Raw genomic sequence first — 23989 nt, forward strand, 5'->3', positions numbered from 1 at the left:
GCGTGATATGTGTGTTTACATTGAGTTTCTGAGATAGGTGAACATTGTTGTTAGTTTGAAAGCAGCTGCAGGTGAAGTTTTTGAAGGTGATGACCGTGATGACGCGTGGACCCGCCCAACTGCTTTTTCGCCAATAAGAAGCGACACTAAAAGTCGCACTGTTTTCTCAGTGCACTGCAGAGCAGACCCACGACAAACAGAGGCAACGGGACTTGAAACGGGGGACCGTGCAGGAGCGGGACGGTAGACAAGGCTGATTAATTAGAGAAAAAGAAGGCACCGTAATCCAATACCACAGTCGGGTCAGGGCGCGAGAGGCAGAGGACACCGTTGGCTAGGCTACCTGTAGATTTGATCAAGGGCATGTAAGTCGCATCAATGTTTTAGTGCAGTTATGCATGCATGATTCCGCCCTATAGCGTTTTTTTGCCATTATTTTCCACTTTGAAATAGTGTAGGCATATGCTATATTTCTGTGCATATTTAGTTGTGTGGGAGAGTAGTGACAGACGAATCCAAAAACTAAGCCCAGCTCTGCATTTATATTTGATGACCTGCAGTCAAGCTGACAGTGGTCGAATAAAGTCTGTCACAAATGCGCTACTCTCTCACTTTGCCTACCGAAAGCATCAAACGTGCCCACAGAAGCTCTCTTCGTCCGTCCACCGGTTGTTTTCAACCTGAGCATTTGCCTGTTTGTTTATGCAGACCGGTAGTCTTGTTTCTATTGAATGATCAATCAAGATCCATTTGAAAATAGCAGCTCTGTGTGTGCAAATTCTGTTCTACAATGAAGCGGCGATATCTCGCTGCGTTTATGACCTGTATCAGGACAGACCAGCCACGGATAAGTAGGCTACACAAATAACAGCGGCGAACCACGGTAAACGGCCTCTTTTCTATTTTACAGCCTAGTGGCTTCCTTCTGTCAGGGAGAAGCAGAGACCAGAGTCATTAAACAATACGCACGGGCATAGCCGCGGGAAATGGGGGTGCTGAGGATGCTGCAGCACCCCCTGAAAAGTCATTATATATAGAGAGAGAACATTTTTTTCCCACAAAAGTAATGCACTGGGCCTTTTCCTGTATTAGCAGACCGATATAGCCCTCTGTAGTGCAGGCAATTATTATTTTTGTAGTTGGTATTTTTCACAAAAATAGTGCACAGGGCCTTTACTAGTCCTGTACTAGCTGACCATATAGAGCCCCACAGTGGGCATGTCCTAATACGCATAAAACCTAGCGGTCTAACAGGGAAATGGTTCCAATTGTTTTTCCACCATTCATTTTTCCAATAGGGGATATTATAAACACTTAAAATAAGGACTGTTTCGTGTAGGCTTAATCTGGAGTGATGTTTTGATAACCATGTAAACCTCTCTAGAACAAGGTGACTTATCAATAAAGTTGCCTCTATTTACTCTGTTTTGAAAATGCTAATTAGCGTTAAAGTAGACATCATGCAATACTACAAATCCCTGCAAGCTCCTGCACTTCATCTCTAGCTGACACTTTTGCTAATAGGTATTGTGCCAATTTATTAATTACTACATTTAGCTAACATTAGCTAGTTAATCCAGAGATTCTTCACTATTCCTCTTCATCAGTTTCATCTAGATCATGGCATTTATAGTTCTTTATAATAGCCACATTAGCAGCTAATTAGCGCTTCATTTTTGGGGGGTAAATACAGGTGACTATATTAATAAGTCACCTTGTCCTAGAGAGATTTACAGTTACCAAAACGTCACGCCATGGTAAGCCTACACAAAACACAGCCCTTATTTTAAGTGTTTCTAAAATCCCCTATAGGAAAAATAGTGGGAAAATGATTGGAACTATTCCCTTGTTTGAACGCTAGGTTTTATGGGTATTATGACTCATACTGTGCTACTCTATAGCCGTCTATAGCCTCCCCAAACATCTTCCTGCGGCTATGCGCACGTGAAACCGGGTTTCGATTGGTAGAAAATGGGTGCCCTTTCCACTGCATAAGCAGACCGGAGGAAACTGAATTTTACTGAGGGAGAGAGAAGGGGGTGGATAGCCTGCCTATATCTTTACAGCATGACGGAATCAAACACCGCGCACAAGCGATGTCGGATGCGGCAGGATTGATGGAAGTTGTGTAGGCTTTAGTTTCTAAAAGAAGAAATACACAAACTTGAAGACAGACAGCTGTTTTCTGTTAGCTTTAGAGATCGAGGGTGCTTCGATTGTGAATTAATCTGTTTCTCCCTCGTTCTGATACTCAGTATCCAGTGTGAAGCTCATCCGTTTTACCGGATCCTCTCGCTTCTGCGGAGGACATGGGAAATGTAAACAGTGTTGGATTTTGAACTGCGTGCATGTCCCGCCCCCCTCCACATCCTGGGATAACTGAGATGGAGCGGGTCGAGATGGACCGGGACCAGGAGGCAGCGGAGCCACTCGTCCACGGGCCGAACCGGATCAGGCCCTCGTCCTACCGGGCTCTACGCAGCGCCGTGTCAAGCCTGGCCCGTATAGATGACTTCATCTGCGAGAAGATTGGCTCGGGCTTCTTCTCAGAAGTGTTCAAGGTAGGGTAAATTACATGTAAGAGTTTGAAGATCAGGGCCTGTCCTGTATTCTATTCACAAAGCGTCTCAAAGTAGGGGTGGGGCGGCAAAGTGGGGCGGCAGGTAGCCTAGTGGTTAGAGCGTTGGACTTGTAACCGAAAGGTTACAAGATCGAATCCCCGAGCTGACAAGGTAAAAATCTGTCGTTCTGCCCCTGAACAAGGCAGTTAACCCACTGTTCCTAGGCCGCCATTGAAAATAAGAATTTGTTCTTAACTGACTTGCCTAGTTAAATAAAATAAAAGGAGAGCTTATCTATGATCAGTTTTCACTTACAAATCATAATGAATATGATTAGCTATAGGCCTAGACAGAAGGCTCCCAAATCCTGGACTCATATCCTTATTTCTTATTCAGAACCTTTATTCGGAAATGCTTTGTGAATATTGGTCCAAAGTAGTTCAACTTGTTTAAGGAGGTCTAGGCTTAGTGCTAAACAGTGTGGGATAGGATAGCCTTTGGACATCTGAGCATCCCTGGTGAGGTCATCATTGACACTGAGCATGAAACATGAATGACCATTGATGTTACCTGACGCCAGGTGTTTTTGTAGGCAAGTGATTAGTTGGCCTTTACTATACTCTCTATTGGCCTATACCCTTGTGGGGTTGTGTGTACGAAGGAGGCTTTAGTATATGGGCCTCTTTGGAAGGAGGCCCATATACTGCGCATACAGTGCTGATGATGATGGATCATAACAGGGGAGATTATTTAGCCACTAGTGACCACAGCACCACATCGACCCCCACCAGAACCCAGTGACGGTGAAACGCTGAATTTCCAATTCTCTTCCATGCTTTTCAATTAGGAAAATTTGGATTGAAATGGAATTGACCCCAAACCTATAGCCCACATTACAGGGAAGGGAACGGCGTGTGTTGGTGTGAAAATTATACCTGTTCCTGGATGGTAGGTCTACTGCACATGCAGAGGTAGATGGTAACCTTACTCTGTCTAAACAACATGAGAGGAAGTCAATGGGGTTCAGCCTGGCCTGCATCCCAAATGCAGGCTGAACCCCAAATGGCACCCTGTTCTCTCCACAGTGTACTACTTTTGACCAGGTTAGTGCACTACGTAGGGAAAAGAGTGCTATCTGGGACATAGTCACGGACTAACCATATTCCTGGTTCCTCTCCTGTTTCACTGAGCCTTATAATGTTCAGGTAGCCTATTGGTTAGAGCGTTGGGCCAATAACCGAAAGTTTGATGGTTCGAGTTCCCTTGAGCAAGGCACGTCACTCTAATTTGCTCCTGGGGCACTGCACTACTATGGCTGACTCTGTGAAACGCATTTTACTGCACTTATCCAGTGTATGTGACAACAAAAACATCTACGTTTTTTTCATAACGTTGGACCAGGGGTTTTCCTTGACCTCTCTTTATAATAGGAGCATAGTTACACAACTGTCCCACAGTGCACTTTGGATGGGCAGTTGGCATGCAAATGATTTGGTCTTTGTAGGTGCTGGCTGTGAAGATGCCTCTCTTGATTTGAGTTATCTGCCCTTTGATAACTGCGTATAAATGCAAACGTATTACTGCAGTGATTAAAAATCCGAGTTCCTATCTAGCTGTTGTAAAGTTCAGATGACATGACCATAATAGAGGCATAAATGAGCCTTGCAATAGATGTGTGAAGATAAACTGAAAATGATCGACACCGACCATACTGATCTCTTATCGCAGGCATTTTGCTGACATCATTCATTAGGATAAGTAGCCTATACTAGAGAAATGTCAAGTTTGAAATGAAATAAGTTTGCTAATATGGGTGATTGTTAATGGGACAGTTGATGGCTACAAAAATCAAACTACTAGTTGTAGTTCAAGGATAATAAAAAAAAAACGGTGGTGAACATTGTTATAAATATATCGTTCTATTTATCATTATCTGGCAATTTATCGCAATATACATTTTTGTCCATATAGCCCAGCTTTACCTCGCAACTCTGTATTACATACCGTAAATTAGCTTCTCTCCCACTCTGTCCTTCGACATCTGCTTTAGACCACAGAGATGCTGCGTTATATAGGGACCAGGAGTTTTTTTGCTCAGTCACACACATACACACACACACACACACACACACACACACACTGAAGCATTGGCTCTTAATAATTAAATATAAATGGAGCTCCACAGACACTTGGCATCCTGCCATCTCTAGTGTTACACTCTTGCTCTCTCACACTCTCCGGCTCAATTAATGCTTTCCTCATGGCACTCAGGCAGGCAGGCAGGCAGACGTATTTCTCCGCACTGCCATTGTGCAAGACGAGGAGGGGTGCGCGTGTCAAGACAAATCCTTCAGGTGCTGCTTTGTCTTTTTTTTTCTTTAATACTTTTCAGAGAAGTGCGAGAGCGCGCTCCCTAGACCTGCCTGCAGTACTGTAAGTGTTACTTCCTGTAGAGGCAGGAAGGAATGCGGTTTTTTCCCCCTCTTCAGATCTGAAACACAACTAGAATGTTCCGTTCTAGTTATTCTAATTCTATGGGAAGGAGCACAGACCTACCTTAGGTGTCAAACCTGTCCTTCTCAAGGATGACAGAATGGAGATTGAAAGATGAAGGGATGATGGGAATAGAAGATTGGTAGAGGGAGGATAAATGTTTTTGTTTTTGTACTTTTACCCCAGTTTTCTCCCCAATTTCGTGATATCCAATTTGTAGTTAGTCTTGTCCCATCGCTACAACTCCCCTACGGACCTGGGAGAGGCGACGGTCGAGAGCCATGCGTCCTCTGAAACACGACCTCGCCAAGCTGCACTGCTTCTTGGCACTGCTCGCTTAACCCGGAAGCCAGCCGCACCGATATGTCGGAGGAAACACCGTACAGCTGGTGACTGACGTCAGCTTGCAGGTACCCGGCCCGCCACAAGGAGTCTCCCGGTCACGGGCCGGCTGTGACACCGCCTGGGATCGAACCCGGGTCTGTAGTGATGCCTCAAGCACCGCTGCGCCACTCGGGAGGCCCCTAGAGAGAGGATAATACATATAAGTAGGAGGAGGGAATATGAAGGTACATGTATGGAGCGATTTAAAGTAAGTTGTTGTAGTGTCGAGTTGATCAGTGGAGGCTGCTGAGGAGAGGACGGCTCATAATAATGGCTGAAACAGAGCGAATGTATTTGATACCGTTCCACTGATTCCGTTCCAGCCATTAACACCAGCCCCGTCCTCCCCAAAACTTCCTATGGTTGAGGTAATGCTGGGGTTGGAGTTTGTCATTAGTGGAATCAAATCAAAATCAATGTATTTGTCACATGCGCTGAATAGGTGTAGCCTTTACAGTGAAATGCTTGCTTACAAGCCCTTAACCAACAATGCAGTTAAGAAAAAATAAGTGTTAAAGTATTTACAAAATAAACTGAAGTAAACAATAAAACATTTTTTTAAATAAGAGCAAAAATAAAATAACAGTAATGAGGCTATATACAGGGGGTATCGGTAGAGTGTCCATGTGCGGGGGGGTTAGCTGTTCAGGAGTCTTATGGCTTGGGGGTAGAAGCTCAAGACTTTTGGACCTAGACTTGCCGCTTCGGTACCGTTTGGCGTGCGGTAGCAGAGGGAACAGTCTATGACTAGGGTGGCTGGAATTTTTGGGACATTGTTTAGGGCCTTCCTCTTTTTTTTTCTTCACCTTTATTTAACCAGGTAGGCTAGTTGAGAACAAGTTCTCATTTACAACTGCGACCTGGCCAAGATAAAGCACAGCAGATTGACACACACAATAGAACAATTGGTTAGGAGCCTGTAAAACGGCAGCCATCTCCTTCGGCGCCATCAGGCATCAGATCTGTGACTGATGGAGCTAGTTCTGAGTCATGTGGCGAAAAGTCACTCGGTCAATGAGTCATCACCCTAATGACGAGCACTAATTGACACTAAAGGCTTCCACAAGCTTCTGTTCGGCTGGCACCTAGCCAAACTCACCTAGGTGAACCTAACGAGTGTGCTCGCATACTAAAAGGCCTTCGAGGGAAAAAAATGCTGTTTGTCACCGTAGCCAATATACGCTTTCTCAAACTAGTCAGATTAATTCTAAGATGACTCAAGAAATGTCATTTTAATTTTGACGTTTGTGCCGAGGAGATCTTAGTTGGGCAATTTTACATCTAAGATGTTTGATGCAGTATTTCGCAAGTGAATTTTTTTCTCATTAAAACCAGTCATCTATCATTTAATGAAAACAGGCACTTAATTGAATAATCCCTATTGTTGACCAATGACCGACAAAGGGGTGTGGACTTCGGCTACTGAAATTCGGCTAACTGAAACATCATAATGTTGTCATAATATATGCACAAACTGTTTCCGATGAGAAGCATGCGAACACCTTTAGGGCATACGCAGTCGGCGGCGGGGGGGTGTATTCATTAATGCAAACCGTAGCAAAATGTTTTGCAACGAAAGCGTTTCTATTGGGCAAATTCAGACAGGTCCCTCTCCGTTTCGTCCTGTTTTCTTGCGTTTGGTTCCTAGTGAATACACCCCAGGAGAGTGGAAGATGACAACATGCAGTTCCCAGTTCATACTTCATACTGCGATCAAAAATGAAATAAACCAAACTAAAAGAACAAAAAAAAATATGAAGAGTAACTCCGAGTCAAACAGGAAAAACCAAGGCACTCCATGTTAACGATTTTCTAGTCATAGGAAAATATACACATGACAAATGGTAAATCAGACAGCTGTGTATGTGGGGTGTAATGAGGACCGTTGGTGAATAGTAGGCATAACTAGTCTGTGTGTCAGTACCAAGCTGCTGCCAGCTGCTTTTGACACCAGGTGGAAACAGTGACGGCAAGAGCCCCACACTGCTGTCAACAACATTCACAAAACAGTGTTGTGTCGATGTGTGTTCACACTTTGCATGTCGTTCTAGCAAAAACCCAGCTGACGTTTTCCATAGCTAAATGCTTCAAATGTCAACATAATCAGATAGTAAAAAAAAAAAAAGATATACACTATATACAAAAGTATGTTGGCACCCTTTCAAATTAGTGGATTCGGCTATTTCAGCCACACCAATTTCAATCTCCATAGACCAACATTGGCAGTGGAATGGCCTTAATGAAGTGCTCAGTGACTTTCAATGTGGCACCGTCATAGGATGGCACCTTCCAACATGTCAGTTCGTCAAATTTCTGCCCTGCTAGAGCTGCCCCGGTCAACTGTAAGTGCTGTTATTATGAAGTGGAACTGTCTATGAGCAACAACGGCTCAGCTGTGAAGTGGTAGGCCACACAAGCTCACAGAATGAGACCGCCGAGTGCTGAAGTGCGTATCGCACAATAATCATCTGTCCTCGGTTGCAACACTCACTACCGAGTTCCAAACTGCCTCTGGAAGCAACGTCAGCACAATAACTGTTCATCGGGAGCTTCATGAAATGGGTTTCCATGGCCAGGCAGCGTCAAACAAGCCTAGGATCACAATGCGCAATGCCAAGCATCGGCTGGCATGGTGTAAAGCTCGCCGCCATTGGACTCTGGAGCAGTGGAAACGCATTCTCTAGAGTGATGAATCACTCTTCACCATCTGGCAGTTTGGTGGAGGAGGAATAACGGTATGGGGCTTTGTTTCAAGGTTCAGGCTAGGCCCCTTAGTTCCAGTGAAGGGAACAGCATACAATGACATTCTAGACGATTCTGTGCTTCCAACTTTGTGGCAACAGTTTGGGGAAGGCCCTTTTCCTGTTTCAGCATGACAATGCCTCCGTGCGCAAAGGGAGGTCCATACAGAAATGGTTTGTTGAGATCGGTGTGGAAGAACTTGACTGTCCTGCACAGAACCATGACCTCAACCCCATCAAATACCTTTGTGATGAATTGGAACCCCGACTGTGAGCCAGGCCTAATCGTCCAACATCAGTGCCTAACCTCACTAATGCCTTGTGGCTGAATGGACGCAAGTCCCCGCAACGTTCCAACATCTAGGTGATTTTGGAATGAGATGTTTGACGAGCAGGTGTCCACATACCTTTGGTCATGTAGTGTATTTAAAATTGAACTCTGCTTTTCATTTACCACCACAGATTGATCTACAACATGATTGTGTTAGAGTTCATTCATATCAATATACTGGCCTATTTATTATATTGCATCAGTCTCTTTGCAAGCCTGCCGAGTGGTGGTTTCTGTGTGTGATGGTGTGTGTGTTTGTAGCTTCTTGCTGAGTCTCTCTTTCTCTCCTGTCCCTCTCACTCACACGTTCTTTCTACGCAGGAGGAGAATGATGATGCTAGGTCTGTCAGTCTGGTTAAAATCACTGCTGCATTTGCACAGAGGAGATGTGTGTGTGTGTGTGTGTGTGTGTGTGTGTGTGTGTGTGTGTGTGTGTGTGTGTGTGTGACAGCCTGGATTAAGCGGTGATGGGCAATGCTCTCCTCGAGGGTCCTGTTGTCTGAGCTGAACAGAGGTCTGTCAGAAGAGAATAGACAGCTTCTGGAAAGTCTACCCTTTTGGAAAAGCGCAACAACAATACTGAGGAACTACTCCGTAAACTGACTTTTACGCACGCGCAGTCATGCATGCAAGCACTCACACACAGTGCGCACACACACCCACACCGATCCATCGACTGTCACTCGTGTTTGTGATCTGTTACAGTAAGTGAGCATTAAAAGTCAGTAAGTCTGTGTTTATTGGCTGAGGATCTGCGATTAGAAGGAAGGGGGGAGGTGGAGAAGACTGGGAGGTGGCGGGGTTAGGAGAGGAGGAGGAGGAGGAGGAGACTGTTGGAGGAGGGGTGGTATGGGCTGCCACTACCAGTTTTGACTTGAAGCTCCCATTCAGGGGCTTGGCTAGCACAGCACTTTCCCTGCTTCATTGTCTCTCGCCTCTTAACCTTTCCTTTCCAGTCAGGACTTGCTCTCCTGTCAATCAAGATGTCTGTCTGGGGCTGTCTGTCTGTCTATTCCCTTTTTGTTTCCACATGAGCTCACATGTCGTTATAGACTATATTCACGTGCCCATAATTGGTATTTAAACACGTTGTTGTACTTTTACCCCTTTTTCGCCCAAATTTCATATCCAGTTGGTAGTTAGTCTTGTCCCATCGTTGCAACTTCCCTACGGACTCAGGAGAGGCGAACATGCTTGGTAATTGAAATGCATGTGCGCATGCTTGTTAATTGAAATGCATGTGCACATGTAACAGTATAGCTTCCGTCCCTCTCCTCGCCCAACCTGGGCTTGAACCAGGGACCCTTCTGTACACATCAACAACTGACACCCCACGAAGCGTCGTTACCCATCGCGCCACAAAGGCCGCGGCCCTTGCAGAGCAAGGGGAACAACCACTTCAGGTCTCAGAGCGAGTGACGTCACCCGATTGAAACGCTATTAGCGCGCACCACCGCTAACTAGCTAGCCATTTCACATCGGTTACACACATGCTTGGTAATTGAAATGCATGTAACATTGTCGTGGAAATTCTTACACAGGGTCACTTAAAATTGATCTTAAATGAATCATTGTATATTATCATCGTGCTGGAGAGGTTCGAACCAACTCAATGCACCATAGTACACATGTCAATCAGGAGTTCTGCTTGGGCAGACCCAGCAGTTGTCTTATATACGGCTATACACAGACAAGTTATATTGCATGATTTAGCATTAATTAATTATTACAGTTTTGTTTCATTCATGTGACCGACCAATACTGGTTCATAACATGTGACAGACCAATACCTCACTAGGCTTCTTCTCTCTAAGCTGAGACCTTGAAACTGCGATATCTTTCGTTCTCAAAACAAGGTCTGGGCGTACTGCCAAATTGCAGCTACTGATAGTGAGGATTTGTTCAGTCAGCCACTTGCATGAACACAGAAATTGGTTTATTGAACAGCACATAAATTGAACACAAATGAGTTATCAGAAAAGCACAAACATTAAAATTCCTATTACAACATACTTGGTGTGGTTTAAATGCATGTAGCACATACACTACCATTCAAAAGTTTGGTCTCTTAATACAAAAAAAAAGTCCTTGTTTTTGAAAATCTACTTTTTTGTCCATTTTAAAATAACTTCAAAATGATCAGAAATACAGTGTAGACATTGTTAATGTTGTAAATGACTATTGTAGCTGGAAACGGCAGATTTTTTTATGGAATATCTACATAGGCGTACAGAGGTCCATTATCAGCAACCATCACTCCTGTGTAATGAATTTATTGGAATTGACTGACTTCCTTATGAACTGACTCAGTAAAATCCATGAAATAGTTGTTTTATTTTTGATCAGAATACTTGGCCGTTATTGACATTTTCTTTGTGTGTGTGTGTTTACAAGTCCCGTGTCCCCAAATGTTATGTAGTGTGTAAAGAGCTTGTTATACCTGCTACACCCCTCCCTCAGCTCTCTGGCCCCTCCCTCAGCTCTCTGGCCCCTCCCTCAGCAGTACAGTAGGTAAGTTAACAGGCCAGGGATGTGTTAATTTGGCTCCAAAACAGGGGGGGGGAGGGATGAGGGAGTGACTACCTGGACTTGGCCAACAAGAAATGGTTGTTTTTTGTTTTCCGTTGCGAAATGCTTTGCTACGATGTGGTCCAGGTAGTTGTGGAGGTGTGACTGTGTAGGGGGACCGGGACTGGTAGTAAGCCCAGAGAGAGGTGGGGAAGGGTGGAGGAGCAGTGGGATGTTTTTTATTATTTTTTTTACAATAAAGCGGGGGGGGAGAGCTTCTTTTGATGTCCTGGAGCTGCGTGCTCTTACTTGTTCCTGCCAGGCCTACCACAGACACAGAGCGAGAGAGGTGCAGGGCTGTCATAGCATTAGAGACAGGAGTTGTAGGGTGTATGTTTTTGTGTGTATACACAATTTGCGACACTCAGTACTGATGTTGTGTAACACACTAAATGGTTTAACACACGGTAGGTAAGGAGTGTATATGTGTATCATGTCCTGATCTAGAGAGTCTAGACACTGGATCATGTTCTATTTTGAGGCTCCACAGGAAGACAGTCAGTCAGGACCTCCCTGCCTGTTATGATGGACCTGTTCTTAGCTAGCAGCCCCACGTGTATCCCCTGGGCTCCCGAGTAGCGCAGCAGTCTACGGCACCGCTTCTCAGTGCTAGGGGCGTCATTACAGACCCTGGTTCGATTCCAGGCTGTATCACAACCGGCCGTGATTGGGAGTACCATAGGGCGGCGCACAATTGGCCCAGCGTTGTCAGGGTTTGGCCAGGGTAGGAAGTCATTGTAAATAAGAATTTGTTCTTAACTGACTTGCCTAGTTAAATAAAAAAAAAACATCTCTAAGTCACCAAGAAAATAAAGCTTTTAGTCAACAGAACCAAAAAGAGCGTATGCATGTAGGTCATTTCTAAATGCTCTCTGTTCAGCCACATTTTTCTCTCTTGGTCTCTGTTTCTCTCCAGTGTGACTAGAGGTCACCATAACTCAGACCCTCTCATCAGCCAATGACAAGACAGCCCTGCACATGTCCACTGATGCCCCAGACCTTTTATCTGCTAAATACCAGCACTTCGCATGCAAGTGTGTCTGAGTCAGATTTATTGGGCGTCTCCGTGTTCCTGTCACCGGAATGCTGATATCACACCTGCTCACGGTGTGCCTGTGATTATGGCGCTCTGACACACACACACCTGAGGTAGACTCTCACACCACGTTGCCATGGTACTCCTAGTTTAGCTTGTGGCCCCTGGACACATTCCTATAAAACATGATTACTGAGCACTTGTTTATTTGAGCTGAAATTCTACATGAGGATGGGATGAAACGGATAGCGTAGACAGACCGTACAGCCCTACCTAATTCAGTTCTGCTGGTTCAGCAGTTGGCTCATGTCTGCGTAATTTTGTGTGTGTGTGTGGGAGCCACTGCCCTGTTCTACTGGCCTGTAAATCTACTGATGTAGTTAAATCCTGTAGAGACGTTATAAATCAGATGGGGGGAATAAACCATAGAGCTAATCTTCATTGTACAATGCATAGCTCTTACTGTAAGTGTGTGCGAGCCACCAGAGTAGGAGTGAAAGTGTGTGTGTGGGAGGGAGAAAGTGTGTTCTTCAGTCTCTCTAGTCCTTTCACTCCCTCTTTATCTGTCTCGGTCTGCCTGGGGGATAGACTGCAGCGGATGGACCGACTCGAGATTGGGTGTGTTCACGCAGTAAACCTGAAGTCGGGGGAGCAGTTCTGCATCTCTGACAGCCGAAAGTCGGACACTAGTGGTTTTCCCGACAGCAAGGCTCCGATCAACATGGCTGCCGTTTGTTTTTATCATTTTCTTCCGTATAAGCGTCAAATAACTGCTCTATACCCCGATATCACACACAAACTGAAAGCATAACGTGTGTACAATAATTAATTGGTTAGAGGTCTCGTCACTTTAATGTGTATCCCCTGTAGTTTCAGAATCACTTCAGTTCGTCAAGTCTTCGGCCCATGTTTGTGTGGGTCAAACAAAAACACCCTAATTTGTTGACGAATAGTGCCTCCCACAATACAGTTGGTGAGGAAGCACCCGCAGCGACTTGAAGGCAACGTCATTAAAAACTGCATGACCTTGGATCACATGATTTTTGTAAAGTTCATGCATTTGGCATTAGTCGCCAGTCGGACACTTTTTATCCCCATAATGCAACACGCTTTGAAAGGCGTGAGCGGCCAACGTCTTGACAAAAGTGATCCGCTGTGACCATTGACTCTCGTTGACCGCATACTGTAAGTATGGTATTACTGCAGCCTTTAATTAAGAGGCCTGATGTGCGTTTTGTTTTTCTGTCTGTCTGGTCTGCTGGCCAGCTCCTATCCAGGCCACTGTCACATTGATGATGTCGCCATACTCTTGCAGCATTTTCACTTGTGATTTAGCTCCGGGTTTTACCCAAAAGGCTCAGACTTTTCTGTTTCCATCTACGCGGGCCGGCACCCGTGTCTCACTGGGCCATGGCTCTGGCGGATCTGCTCTCACTTTGGGCCAAAGCAAAGGCCCTGGGTACTATTCAGCTGGCATTTACATAACGGCTAACTGTGAACGTTAACACCTTCTCACAAAGCAACAGTCTTGAATGATGCAGAGGTTGTTGATTCTGCTTGCCGCAAGTCTTAAGGCTCACACTCCTGATGGAAACACAATAACACGGAAACACAATAACACTGGAGATGACATTAACATGAAACACTGGCGACACACGTGTGTGGGTAAAGGCGTCCGCATGCCGAACTCTGCTAAGCGACCCGAACCAGTGTGCTCGCAACCTCCCTTAAAATACCTTCTCTTGAAAAAAGCGGCAATAGTATGGTTTGTCCATTTTGAGACGCTGTGGTCAGGATACACTTCATCCAAAAACTCACCTGTAATTAAGTTGACGTTTTTGAGATCTTAGTCGCGCAATTTTACATCTAAGTTTGGTGTAGTATTTCTGAATTATTATTTTTTTAGTTGCAGGAAAACGAGTCGTCTCTGGTTGAATGACAGATTTAGTTGAATAATCCCTACTGTTGATCAATCACCGACGAAGGGGCGTAGACTTCGGCTACCGATTTTTTTATTTTTTTATTTTTTAAAATCTTGCCTCAAGAAAAAAATGTGCTCCGAACAACCGGGGAAAAAAACCTTACTGAAGACTAAAATGCTGTCATAATATGCACAAACTCTTCCGAAATGTTTCAGCCGGGAAGCATGCAGACCCCCTTAGTCTCTTTGATGAACACTCGCTGTCTTGCGCGCGCTCTCTTTCGCTCAGGCACTCGCACTACCAAATGTAACACACAAATTCCCACATACTGACAAACATGACAGTAACACTCACAGTACTAAGTGGATTGTTTTTGTGGACTGTTAGAGTACTTAGTGGCTGTCTATGGTTTATTAGTTAGACGGGCAGGAGTCAAAGCCACTCAGATCTCACTAACATATATATAGGGGATAAGACAACCCATCACCATGGTGACCGCCAGAGTAGAACCATATAGTCCTGACTCTAGAACACAGGCCAAGACACTAGAACAGTTGGGTGGAAATGCATACTAGAACTGGGAACCGAAGATCCAATTTACGAGTTCACATTTTCACTTCTCGTAAGTACGGTCTCTGCTGCCCGATGTCCAATGGTGTATCGACCATAACTGTGTGTCATATCATCTGTCTATCATCCGAGGACTGACCCTAGTGATGGCTCTCCCCTCCTGTCTCTGTGCAGGTGCAGCACCGTATCAGTGGCCAGGTGATGGCTCTGAAGATGAACACCATGGCCAGTAACAGAGCGAACATGCTGAGGGAGGTCCAGCTGATGAACCGCCTCTCTCACCCCAACATACTCCGGTCTGTCTTTTTTTTAAAACACACACTTGCTTTCCATATGAAAGCTTTAGTCAACAGGGCAAATCCTCAGTATACACATTTGAACCATGCAGTTATAACACATTGTAAATGAGAGACTCATATTACCTGTTTTTGAAATTGAAGAGTCTATCTGGTAACACCTTTTTATATACCGGCGCTGTTGAGTGGAACAAACTACCATAGCAACTCAAAGCATGTTTTTTTTTCTTCATGTCTGCATGTAGTGTTAAGTCGCTCTGGATAAGAGCGTCTGCTAAATGATGTGATGTAGTGCTCTAACCCAGGGGTACTCAATTCTTCCCCTACAAGGTCCGGAGCCTGCTGGTTTTCTGTTTTACCTGATCATTAATTGCACACACCTGGTGTCCCAGGTGTGAATCAGTTCCTGATTTAGAGGGGAACAATGAAAACATTTAGTGGAACTGGATTCGAGGTCTAGAGTTGAGTTTGAGGGCTCTAGACTATGGCAATGTGGTCCTTTTTTTTTAATGTTATGCGTTATCTGTGTAACCAAAGTATGGCTAGTAGGCTAGATCAACTGTGTAGCATAGAGGCTTAGTATGTTTAAGTTTTTAACCATTTATTTAAGAGGACCACAATGGAAATGCGTTTAGACTTTTTTTTGTCATCCTCTGAATGTAAATGCATTATCCACATTTGGTTGTATTGAGTTTTTAAATGATCAAATAAATCTATCCTAGCTATTGTTAATGACCCCATTTTTATGTTTTCTAATTGTCTTCCTCTCTCCTCTCTCAGGTTTGTAGGGGTGTGTGTTAATGAGGGACAACTCCATGCATTGACAGAGGTAAGATGTCTCTTTAAATTCTGGTAGACTGACTGACTAGGATCTAGAGAACACTGGACAGATTGAACTATACTAAACAAAAATATAAACGCAACGATTTTATTGAGTTACAGTTCATATAAGGAAGTCAAGCCCACCCACTGAGGAGCCAGGCCCAGCCAATCAGAATTATATTTTTTCCTCCACAAAAGGGCTTTATTACAGACAGAAATACTCCAGTTTCGTCAGCTGTCCGGGTGGCTCGTCTCAGACTATCCCGCATGTGAAAAAGCTGGATGTGGAGGTCCTAGGCTGGTGTGGTTACACGTGATCTGCAGTTGTGAAGCCGGTTGAACGTACTGCCAAATTCTATAAAATGACGTTGGAGGCGGCTTATGGTAGAGAAAAGAACATAACATTCTCTGGCAAGCGCTCTGGTGGACATTCCTGCAGCCAGCATGCCAATTGCACACTCCCTCAACTTGAGACATCTGTGGATTTGTGTTGTGTGACAAAACTGCACATTTTAGAGAGGCCTTTTATTGTCCTCAGCACAAGGTGCACCTGTGTAATGACCATGCTGTTTAATCAGTTTCTTCATATGCCACGTTGCTCATGTGGATGGATTATCTTGGCAAAGAAGAAATGCTCACTAAAATGGATGTAAACAGATTTGTGCACAACATTTGAGAGAAATAAGCTTTTTGTGCGTATGGAACATTTCTGAGATCTTTTATTTCAGCTCATGAAACAATGGACCAACACTTTACATGTTCTGTTTATATTTTTGTTCAGTATACTTTAACACTGACGGTTTACTTCTGAATGGTTGTTATGGTTAGGCTGAGGAAAATCTGAAGTAGAGGCAGTCATTTGATTGACGGGTGCCATTGTCATGGCTACCATACAGCGACCTGTATCTCTCTTCCAAAATAGATTTGATCTCAATTGAGAATAACCTGTATAAATAAAGGTTAAGGGAACCTGTTATTTGATTGACACTTGGCTGAGTGTGGTTGCCATGGTTACTTCCAGTACATCAACGGGGGTAACCTGGAGCAGCTGCTGGACAGTGACCGGTATCTGTCGTGGTCAGTCAGGATGGGCCTGTCTCTAGACATCGCTAGGGGCCTGCAGTACCTCCACACCAAAGGCATCTTCCATAGAGACCTCACCTCCAAGGTAGGAAGCACGCATATAAACACACACGTAGGAACACACACACATCTGGTAATTGTACATACTTCAAATCAAATGTTATTTGTTACATGCGCCAAATACAACCGCTGTAGACCTTACTGTGAACTGCTTACTAACAAGCCCTTAACCAACAATGCAGTTCAAGAAAGAGTTAAGAAAATATTTACTAAATAAACTAAAGTAAAAAATAATATAAAGTAACACAAAATAACAATAAGGCTATATACAGGGGGTACTGGTACCGTCAATGTGCGGGGGTACAGGTTAGTCGAGGTAATTTGTACATGTAGGTAGGGGTAAAGTGACTATGCATAGATAATAGACAGCGTATAGCAGCAGTGTAAAAACAAATGGAGGGGGTGCGTGTCAATGTAAATGGTCCGGGTGGACATTTGATTGATTAATTGTTCAGCAGTCTTATGGTTTGGGGGTAGAAGCTGTCAAGGAGCCTTTTGGTTCTAGGCTTGATGCGCCGGTACCGCTTGCCGTGCGGTAGCAGAGAGAACAGTCTGACTTGGGTGACTGGAGTCTTTGACAATTGGATGGCAGGAAGCTTGGCCCCAGTGATGTACTGGGCCATATGCACTACCCTCTAGCGCCTTGAGGTCAGATGCCGAGCAGTTGCCATACCAGGCGGTGATGCAACGGTTCAGGATGCTCTCGATGGTGCAGCTGTAGAGCTTTTTGAGGATCTGGGGACCCATGCCAAATCTTTTCAGTCTCCTGAGGGGGGAAAGGTGTTGTCGTGCCCTCTTCATAACTATCTTGGTGTATTTCGATGGTGATGTGGGCACCAAGGAGCTTGAAACTCTCGACCCGCTCCACTACAGCCCCGTCAATGTGAATGGGGGACTGTTTGGCCCGCCTTTTCCTGTAGTCCACGATCAGCTCGTTTGTCTTGTGCACATTGAGGGAGAGGTTGTTGTCCTGGCATCACACTGCCAGGTCTCAGACCTCCTCCCTATAAGCTGTCTCATTGTTGGGCACGCAGCAAGCCACACGTACATACACACTCCATAAACTGCAGTTGTGCATACTCAAGTACACAGTTATCTATTATAATAAATGGATTTACCAGGGTCCATATTCATAAAGCATCTGAGTAGGAGTGCTGATCGAGGATCGTTTTAGCCTTCTGGATCATAATGAATCAAATGATATGGATAGTAGGGACCCGATCCAAGATCATCCTATTCTGAGACGCTTTGTGAATACGGACCCTTGACCGCTGTCTTCCTGGTTGTCTGTCCTGCAGAACTGCCTGGTGCGTTGGGAGGGTGGCCAGTGTACGGCTGTGGTGGGGGACTTAGGCCTGGCAGAGAAAATACCGGAGTACAGGTCAGTTGAGTCCATATATCATCCGTCTATCAGCATGCAGTGATTTAGATAACACACTTGAATGGCTGCTTCCTCTCTCTCTACCTTTCTCTCTACCTTTCTCTCACTCACTCACTCACTCACTCACTCACTCACTCACTCACTCACTCACTCACTCACTCACTCACTCAGCCAGTGTTTTATGGTAATGTTAGCTCTAGTGTTATTGTGTTTCCATCAGGAGTATTGTAGACACAGCTCTACCGTTAGGATCGGAATCCTCTTCCCCAATCCTAACCATTATGTGTACAGAAAAAAAACACACAACACTGACCTTAGATAAACTAAAGCGCCGTCCGATTTTCGAAAGAGTGCGAGACTCGTTCACCTGAAGAAGTTGCGTTTTACCCGCTGCATCGAACTGTGTGATTTAAGCCGCTGTTTCAGCGGCGAAGGGATGTTTGGAGCGGCGTTCGTTCACACCCAACCCCCGTTTTTTTTATTTTTTATGACACTGACATTTACGCCTCATATTTTATTAATCGCTTCAGCCTGCGTTGAACACAGATTGCCAGCGAGCGTTTTTTAAACCTCTCAGCTTCTCCTTGATGACAGGAGGTAATGTCCTGGTAGCTATAGCTCATACTAGGTACATATCCAGGAGTAGCTTACTCTCCCTCAATCCTAACCTGAACTATTAGGGCTAAAAACACAAAACTGACCTTGGCTCAAACACTCTTACCCTGCTGGCCTCTTTACCGTGGTAAATGGGTCTGTATCCTGTGTCTGACGGGAGGCAGCTGTTGCGTCAAACAGACCGTGTGTGTGTGTGCCGTTTCCGCTCACTCTGTTTGTCTTACGGTCACCCCAGTGTTTACCTTGTGTTTCTGCGTATGTACAGGCGCTTTGTTTCGCTTCCCCACAACAAGTTCTTGTGTACATGCTTTTAGGTGTGAGTACATTGATTTGACAGTGGGACACGTTTAGTATTTGGCACCAGTGAATGTTTGCTGTGTGTCGACTGAATTTCCTCTATTGCAGCGTTTTATTAACATGCATACACTTGTCAGAGTATTTTGTTGTTGCCTTTATACATATCGTGTGTGTGTGTGTGTGTGTGTGTGTGTGTGTGTGAGCTCTGCCTCCGAGAGAGAGAGAGAGAGAGAGAGAGAGAGTGTTCAGGAAAGCTTTCCAAATAAGGTTAAACTATTCCAGCACACTCTTTTTCTCTCTCCTCTTTCTTTCTCCCTCTCTACCTCTCTCCCTCCCGTCCTCTAACACCGCCTGACCGGCGACTCTCCCTCCCTCCCTCTTCCACATCCCCAAATGGTGTTTACACTGGGAGCTATGAATGTCTGTCTGCATTCCTCTCTTCTCTATCACTCTCTCAGCTCCCATAACTTCCCTTACTATGATGAATTGATAGTTACATTTTGCAAAATAATTTGGGAAGGTATTATATCGATATTTGACTCCAGGTATCGATTAGTAAACATTTGCTACTGTAGGTAGAGTTGGTGCTGTAACGCCGGAATTTTTCTTCCTATAGCTTGTTCTCCATCCTTTTTTAAAATTGAGACAAAATGTTTTCAGCACTTAAAAAAAAAAAAAGTATTTCCCTGACTGATCAAAACTTGTTTTCTCATGCTCTCTCGTCTTTCTGAAGCAGACATGTGGGGAGCAATATGTTTGGAACGTGGAATTGCACTATCGAATCGCAATCCATATAGAATCGTGAGAAACGCAATACATATCGTGTCGGCACCAAAGTATCGCGATCGTATCGTGAGGTCCCTGGCAATTCCCAGCCCAATCTATTTCTGCAATATCATGGTTTACAGTGAGATGGAAATAGCAGATATATATATATATATATATATAATATATAAATAATATATCTGCTATTTCCATCTCACTAGATAGATAGAGAGATATATATATATTTTTTATTACCCGACCCGAACAGAGATTTTATATATATATATATATATATATATATATATATATATATATATATATATATATTAGTTTTACCCCATATGGTTGTTAATGAACTAGAGCATGATGATACTGGCTGCTAGCTCCAGTCTTGTTGTTTTCACTCTCTCACTTGCTGTTCTCTGTGTGAGCTGTCGTGCCTGTATTAATGACTCCGGGGGGAACTTTCCCCTAGGTAGGATACAGGTCTAGGATCAGCTTCCCCTCCCCCAATCCTAACCTTGACATCATCGCCTGTACTAATGCCCCATGCCTGTCTTCCTCTGTCCTCAGTGAGGGGGCAGACCAGCAGCCCTTGGCTGTAGTGGGTTCCCCCTACTGGATGGCACCAGAAGTGCTGCGAGGAGAGATCTACAACGAAAAGGTGGACGTATTTGCGTACGGCATCGTCTTGTGTGAGGTCATCGCTAGGATACAGGCTGACCCTGACTTCCTCCCACGCACAGAGGTATGTTCATCACGCTCAACATGCACACGCGCTTGCACACACACACACACACAATCAGTATTCCCAATGTTATTGTGTGGTGTAGACTTTGTTAAAACGTTTCCCTCTTCTGCCCATTGTATGTAAATGCAGTATAAAAGCCTCTCGGGCAGTAAGTCGCAGTACTTTCATTGAAGTCTCTGATAGCATTGTCTCTATTCTATTGTGCAAATTAGTGACTTTGCGTCTCCCTAGGGCTCTGTTTCACTGAGGGAGATGTGTGATGCTCTGTCTGTCTGTAGGACTTTGGTCTGGACGTCGAGACGTTCCAGCACATGGTGGGAGACTGTCCACCTGCCTTCCTGAGCCTGGCTGTCGCCTGCTGCAATGTAACACACACAAATCCTCCTATACCTTTTCTCTCTCTCTCTCTCTCTCTCTCTCTCTCGCTCGTTTCCTGCTATCATTTCCCCTCTATTCCTTCTCCTGCGTGATGTGACTTTTGAGGAACTGACTCTTTTTTTTTGTTGTCTCTTTCGCTCATCTAACGCTCCGTCCATCTCTCTCTCTCTCGCAGATGGATCCAAAGCGCCGTCCATCGTTCTCAGAGATTGTAATGGAGTTGGAGAGGAGAGAGACCGAGAGGACGCAGAAAGACGAAGCTGCACTAAAGGGTTTGTGGGGGCGGTTAAAGAACACCGGGAGGTCTTAGGCTGTGTGGGGGGGGTTCTACGAACAGCAGATGCTATATCTATCAGCACTGTGTATTCAGACAGGCATCATTAAAACTGTTGGAATTGAGCTGAGGCGACAGGTTATATGGGGTGGCATCCTGGGGATATTCTGCTCTCTAGGCTCATACAGATAGATGGATCGATTAGGGGTGTGCAGATGGCTTGACGGGTAAGAGCGTTGGACCAGTAACTGAGAGGTCGCAGGTTCGAATCCCCGGGCACCGACGATGTCGATTTAAGGCAGCCCCCCTGCACCTTTCTGATTCAGAGGGGTTGGGTTAAATGCGGAACACACATTTCAGTTGAACGCCTTGTTGTCAAACTGACTAGGTTTCCCCTTTCCCAAGATTTGTATGTGGTATGTTTTTCCTCAGGCTTACAGTCTCAGCAGATTGCCAGCCATGTATTATTCTTATTGAATCTCTCGCTGTCTCTAGATCTCGGCCCACTGCGGAGGCGCTTCCTCTGTCTCCCCGGCGACCCTCGCCTCTGCCGCAGCAAATCAGACGTGCTCCCTCCAGCCGTGCTCCCCACTCTGGCGCCTCCCACCCGTGTCAACCCATTCTCCCTGCGAGAGGACCTAAAAGGAGGCAAGATCAAACTGTTCGACACGCCTAGCAAGTCTGTCATCTCTTTAACGTTCACCTTACCCAAACCCTGTACCACCCCCTCGCCCTCAGACAGGGAGGGGGGTACCCCCCGAGGAAGGCTCCACAGACGCTGCTTATCCCTTCCTTGCACCCCCCCACCGGATCTCCTGCCCCCCACCACCAAAGACAATACCACAGAAAAAACGGGGGTATTGCCAACTGACCAAGACACTGAGAATGATGAGGGGAATGTAGAGAACGAGAGAGAGGAGCGGGGAATTGTGAAAGAGAGATTTACCTTTGAGTCGAATGAGTTCGTAGACGAGGAGGATGTGGAGAGGAGGAAGCGCAACGAGGGCCTCACGGGCGACGACTCGGGGCTTCCTCTCGATCCAGAGCTGCTGTCATTGGACCAGCTGAGCGAGGAACAGGAAGAGGAAACTGACCAGGAAGTGGAACCGATGGATTGTACCAGCTCCCCTGACACTCTAGATGGCACTCTCCCTCCACTCTCTTCTTTCCCTACTCTTCCACCTCATTCCAAACCCTCCCCACCCACCTCCACCACATTCACCAATGGCTGGGGTAATGTTCCCCCCGTCTTCAATGGTCCTCTCTGCCTGCCCCCCCTCCCCTCCCCCCACATGGACAACAACAACAGCACCACGGTGGTCATTAGTCGGCCTCTGGGATGGCGGGGCACCAACCGGAACCACTCACCTCCTGGTAGGCCCATTGGGGGCTCTCCCTCGCTGTTCGGGTCCGGTAATGGTTCTGGTCCTTCTCTGGAGCAGGAGGAGATGATCTCGTGTCCCAGTTGCTGTCTGGTGGGTTTCCGGTTCCCCTCTCTGTGTTTCCGCACGCCCCCTCGCCGGAACCCCTATAAGAACCTGAACAGGAACGGGGACAGTACTGGGGTCACCCGAGGGCTGCTCTATAAAGGGCCTAAAGGGATACCGTCCTCCCCTTCCAACCCCGAGCCTGGCCCTGGTCTAGCCCTGCCTGTGGCTCGGACATAGAGACAAAGAAAACCCTAACCACAGATCTAGGATCAGATTACCCAACCCCATTATTCTAACCTTATTTCTTAGGAGGGAGAGACTGGAAACTGACCTTGGATCAGTGCCTATGGGCTACTTCATTCCATTCTTACATATAGATGGTTACATAGCTGCTGGTTGGAAGTCACTGCTGTGCTGGTGGTCTATGAGTGGTGGGACGCCCTCTGCTGGACTGAGGCGGTATTGATAATGCTGTACTGTATAATTCAGTATCATGCTATACTGATAAGGGGAGTGAGCTGAGGTCTCACAGATCCCTACAGTGTAGGAAAGCTGGTAAACTGACTGATTTTAATAAAGAAGCAATGACAATATTTTCCCTCAGCATGACAGCACCTGTATTGGTCAGAGCCATATTTAAATGTAAGCTAAACATGGCTTTGGTATTGGACCAATCCCATGGGATATGTATTTTATGATATCCTTCTATGCTGTGGTCAATGTCTCCTTTTCTGACAGTCACAGTTGTAAGTACTATTTTTGAATGGTGGTGGTGGTGTTGCTACGATGAGGAAGGTTATGGAATAGTGTTACTTATGAAATGTTGTGTAATATGAATGTTATCATTTAGATGTTTGATACTGTCTGAACGGTCGAAGGCTCAGCAGTTTGCCTTGTGTTCAGGCTGCTACAAAGCTATATGGTGCAACCTGGAGAGGCAATGAAAGGTTGTGTGTGTGTGTGATCCGTCCACTGTTCTGTTGAGTGATATCTCGCGGTGTGATCTCTCTTACGGCCCTCGTGGTCCCCGGGACAAAGCACTTAATTGCGTTAAGGTTGTTTTTTATTTTATGACTTTTTTTTATTTTATTTTATTTGCGAATGAATGGTCAAAGAGATGTACAGATTCATATTATTTAAAAATGGCATTGAATAAAACTATAGAATGGGACGACTGCGTCTGCTTTTTCTGTAGCTGGATTGCAGGATTTCTAGCCAACTATCGGCCCAA

The 23989-nt window shown here is 45.3% G+C and overlaps 1 protein-coding gene across 2 annotated transcripts; it reads left to right on the forward strand.

Moving 5' to 3' along the window:
- On the forward strand, nucleotides 1-23929 carry LOC106608865 (dual specificity testis-specific protein kinase 2). Of its 2 annotated transcripts, XM_014207046.3 has the most exons (10): nucleotides 1-365; nucleotides 2256-2561; nucleotides 14781-14902; nucleotides 15683-15731; nucleotides 16746-16892; nucleotides 18166-18248; nucleotides 20499-20673; nucleotides 20955-21041; nucleotides 21230-21326; nucleotides 21824-23929. In XM_014207046.3, exons 2-10 carry the CDS (start codon nucleotides 2349-2351, stop codon nucleotides 22993-22995), a joined length of 2145 nt encoding a protein of 714 aa, XP_014062521.3. In that variant the 5' UTR covers nucleotides 1-365; nucleotides 2256-2348; the 3' UTR covers nucleotides 22996-23929. The 2 variants fall into 2 exon arrangements, with proteins under 2 accessions (XP_014062521.3, XP_014062522.3); XM_014207047.3 differs by lacking the exons at nucleotides 1-365; nucleotides 2256-2561 and adding an exon at nucleotides 11768-13299.
- The last annotated feature ends 60 nt before the right edge of the window (nucleotides 23930-23989 follow it).

The sequence above is a fragment of the Salmo salar genome, chromosome 07 (genome assembly GCF_965601325.2).
Source record: "Salmo salar chromosome 07, fSalSal1, whole genome shotgun sequence".
NCBI classification, from domain to species: domain Eukaryota; kingdom Metazoa; phylum Chordata; class Actinopteri; order Salmoniformes; family Salmonidae; genus Salmo; species Salmo salar.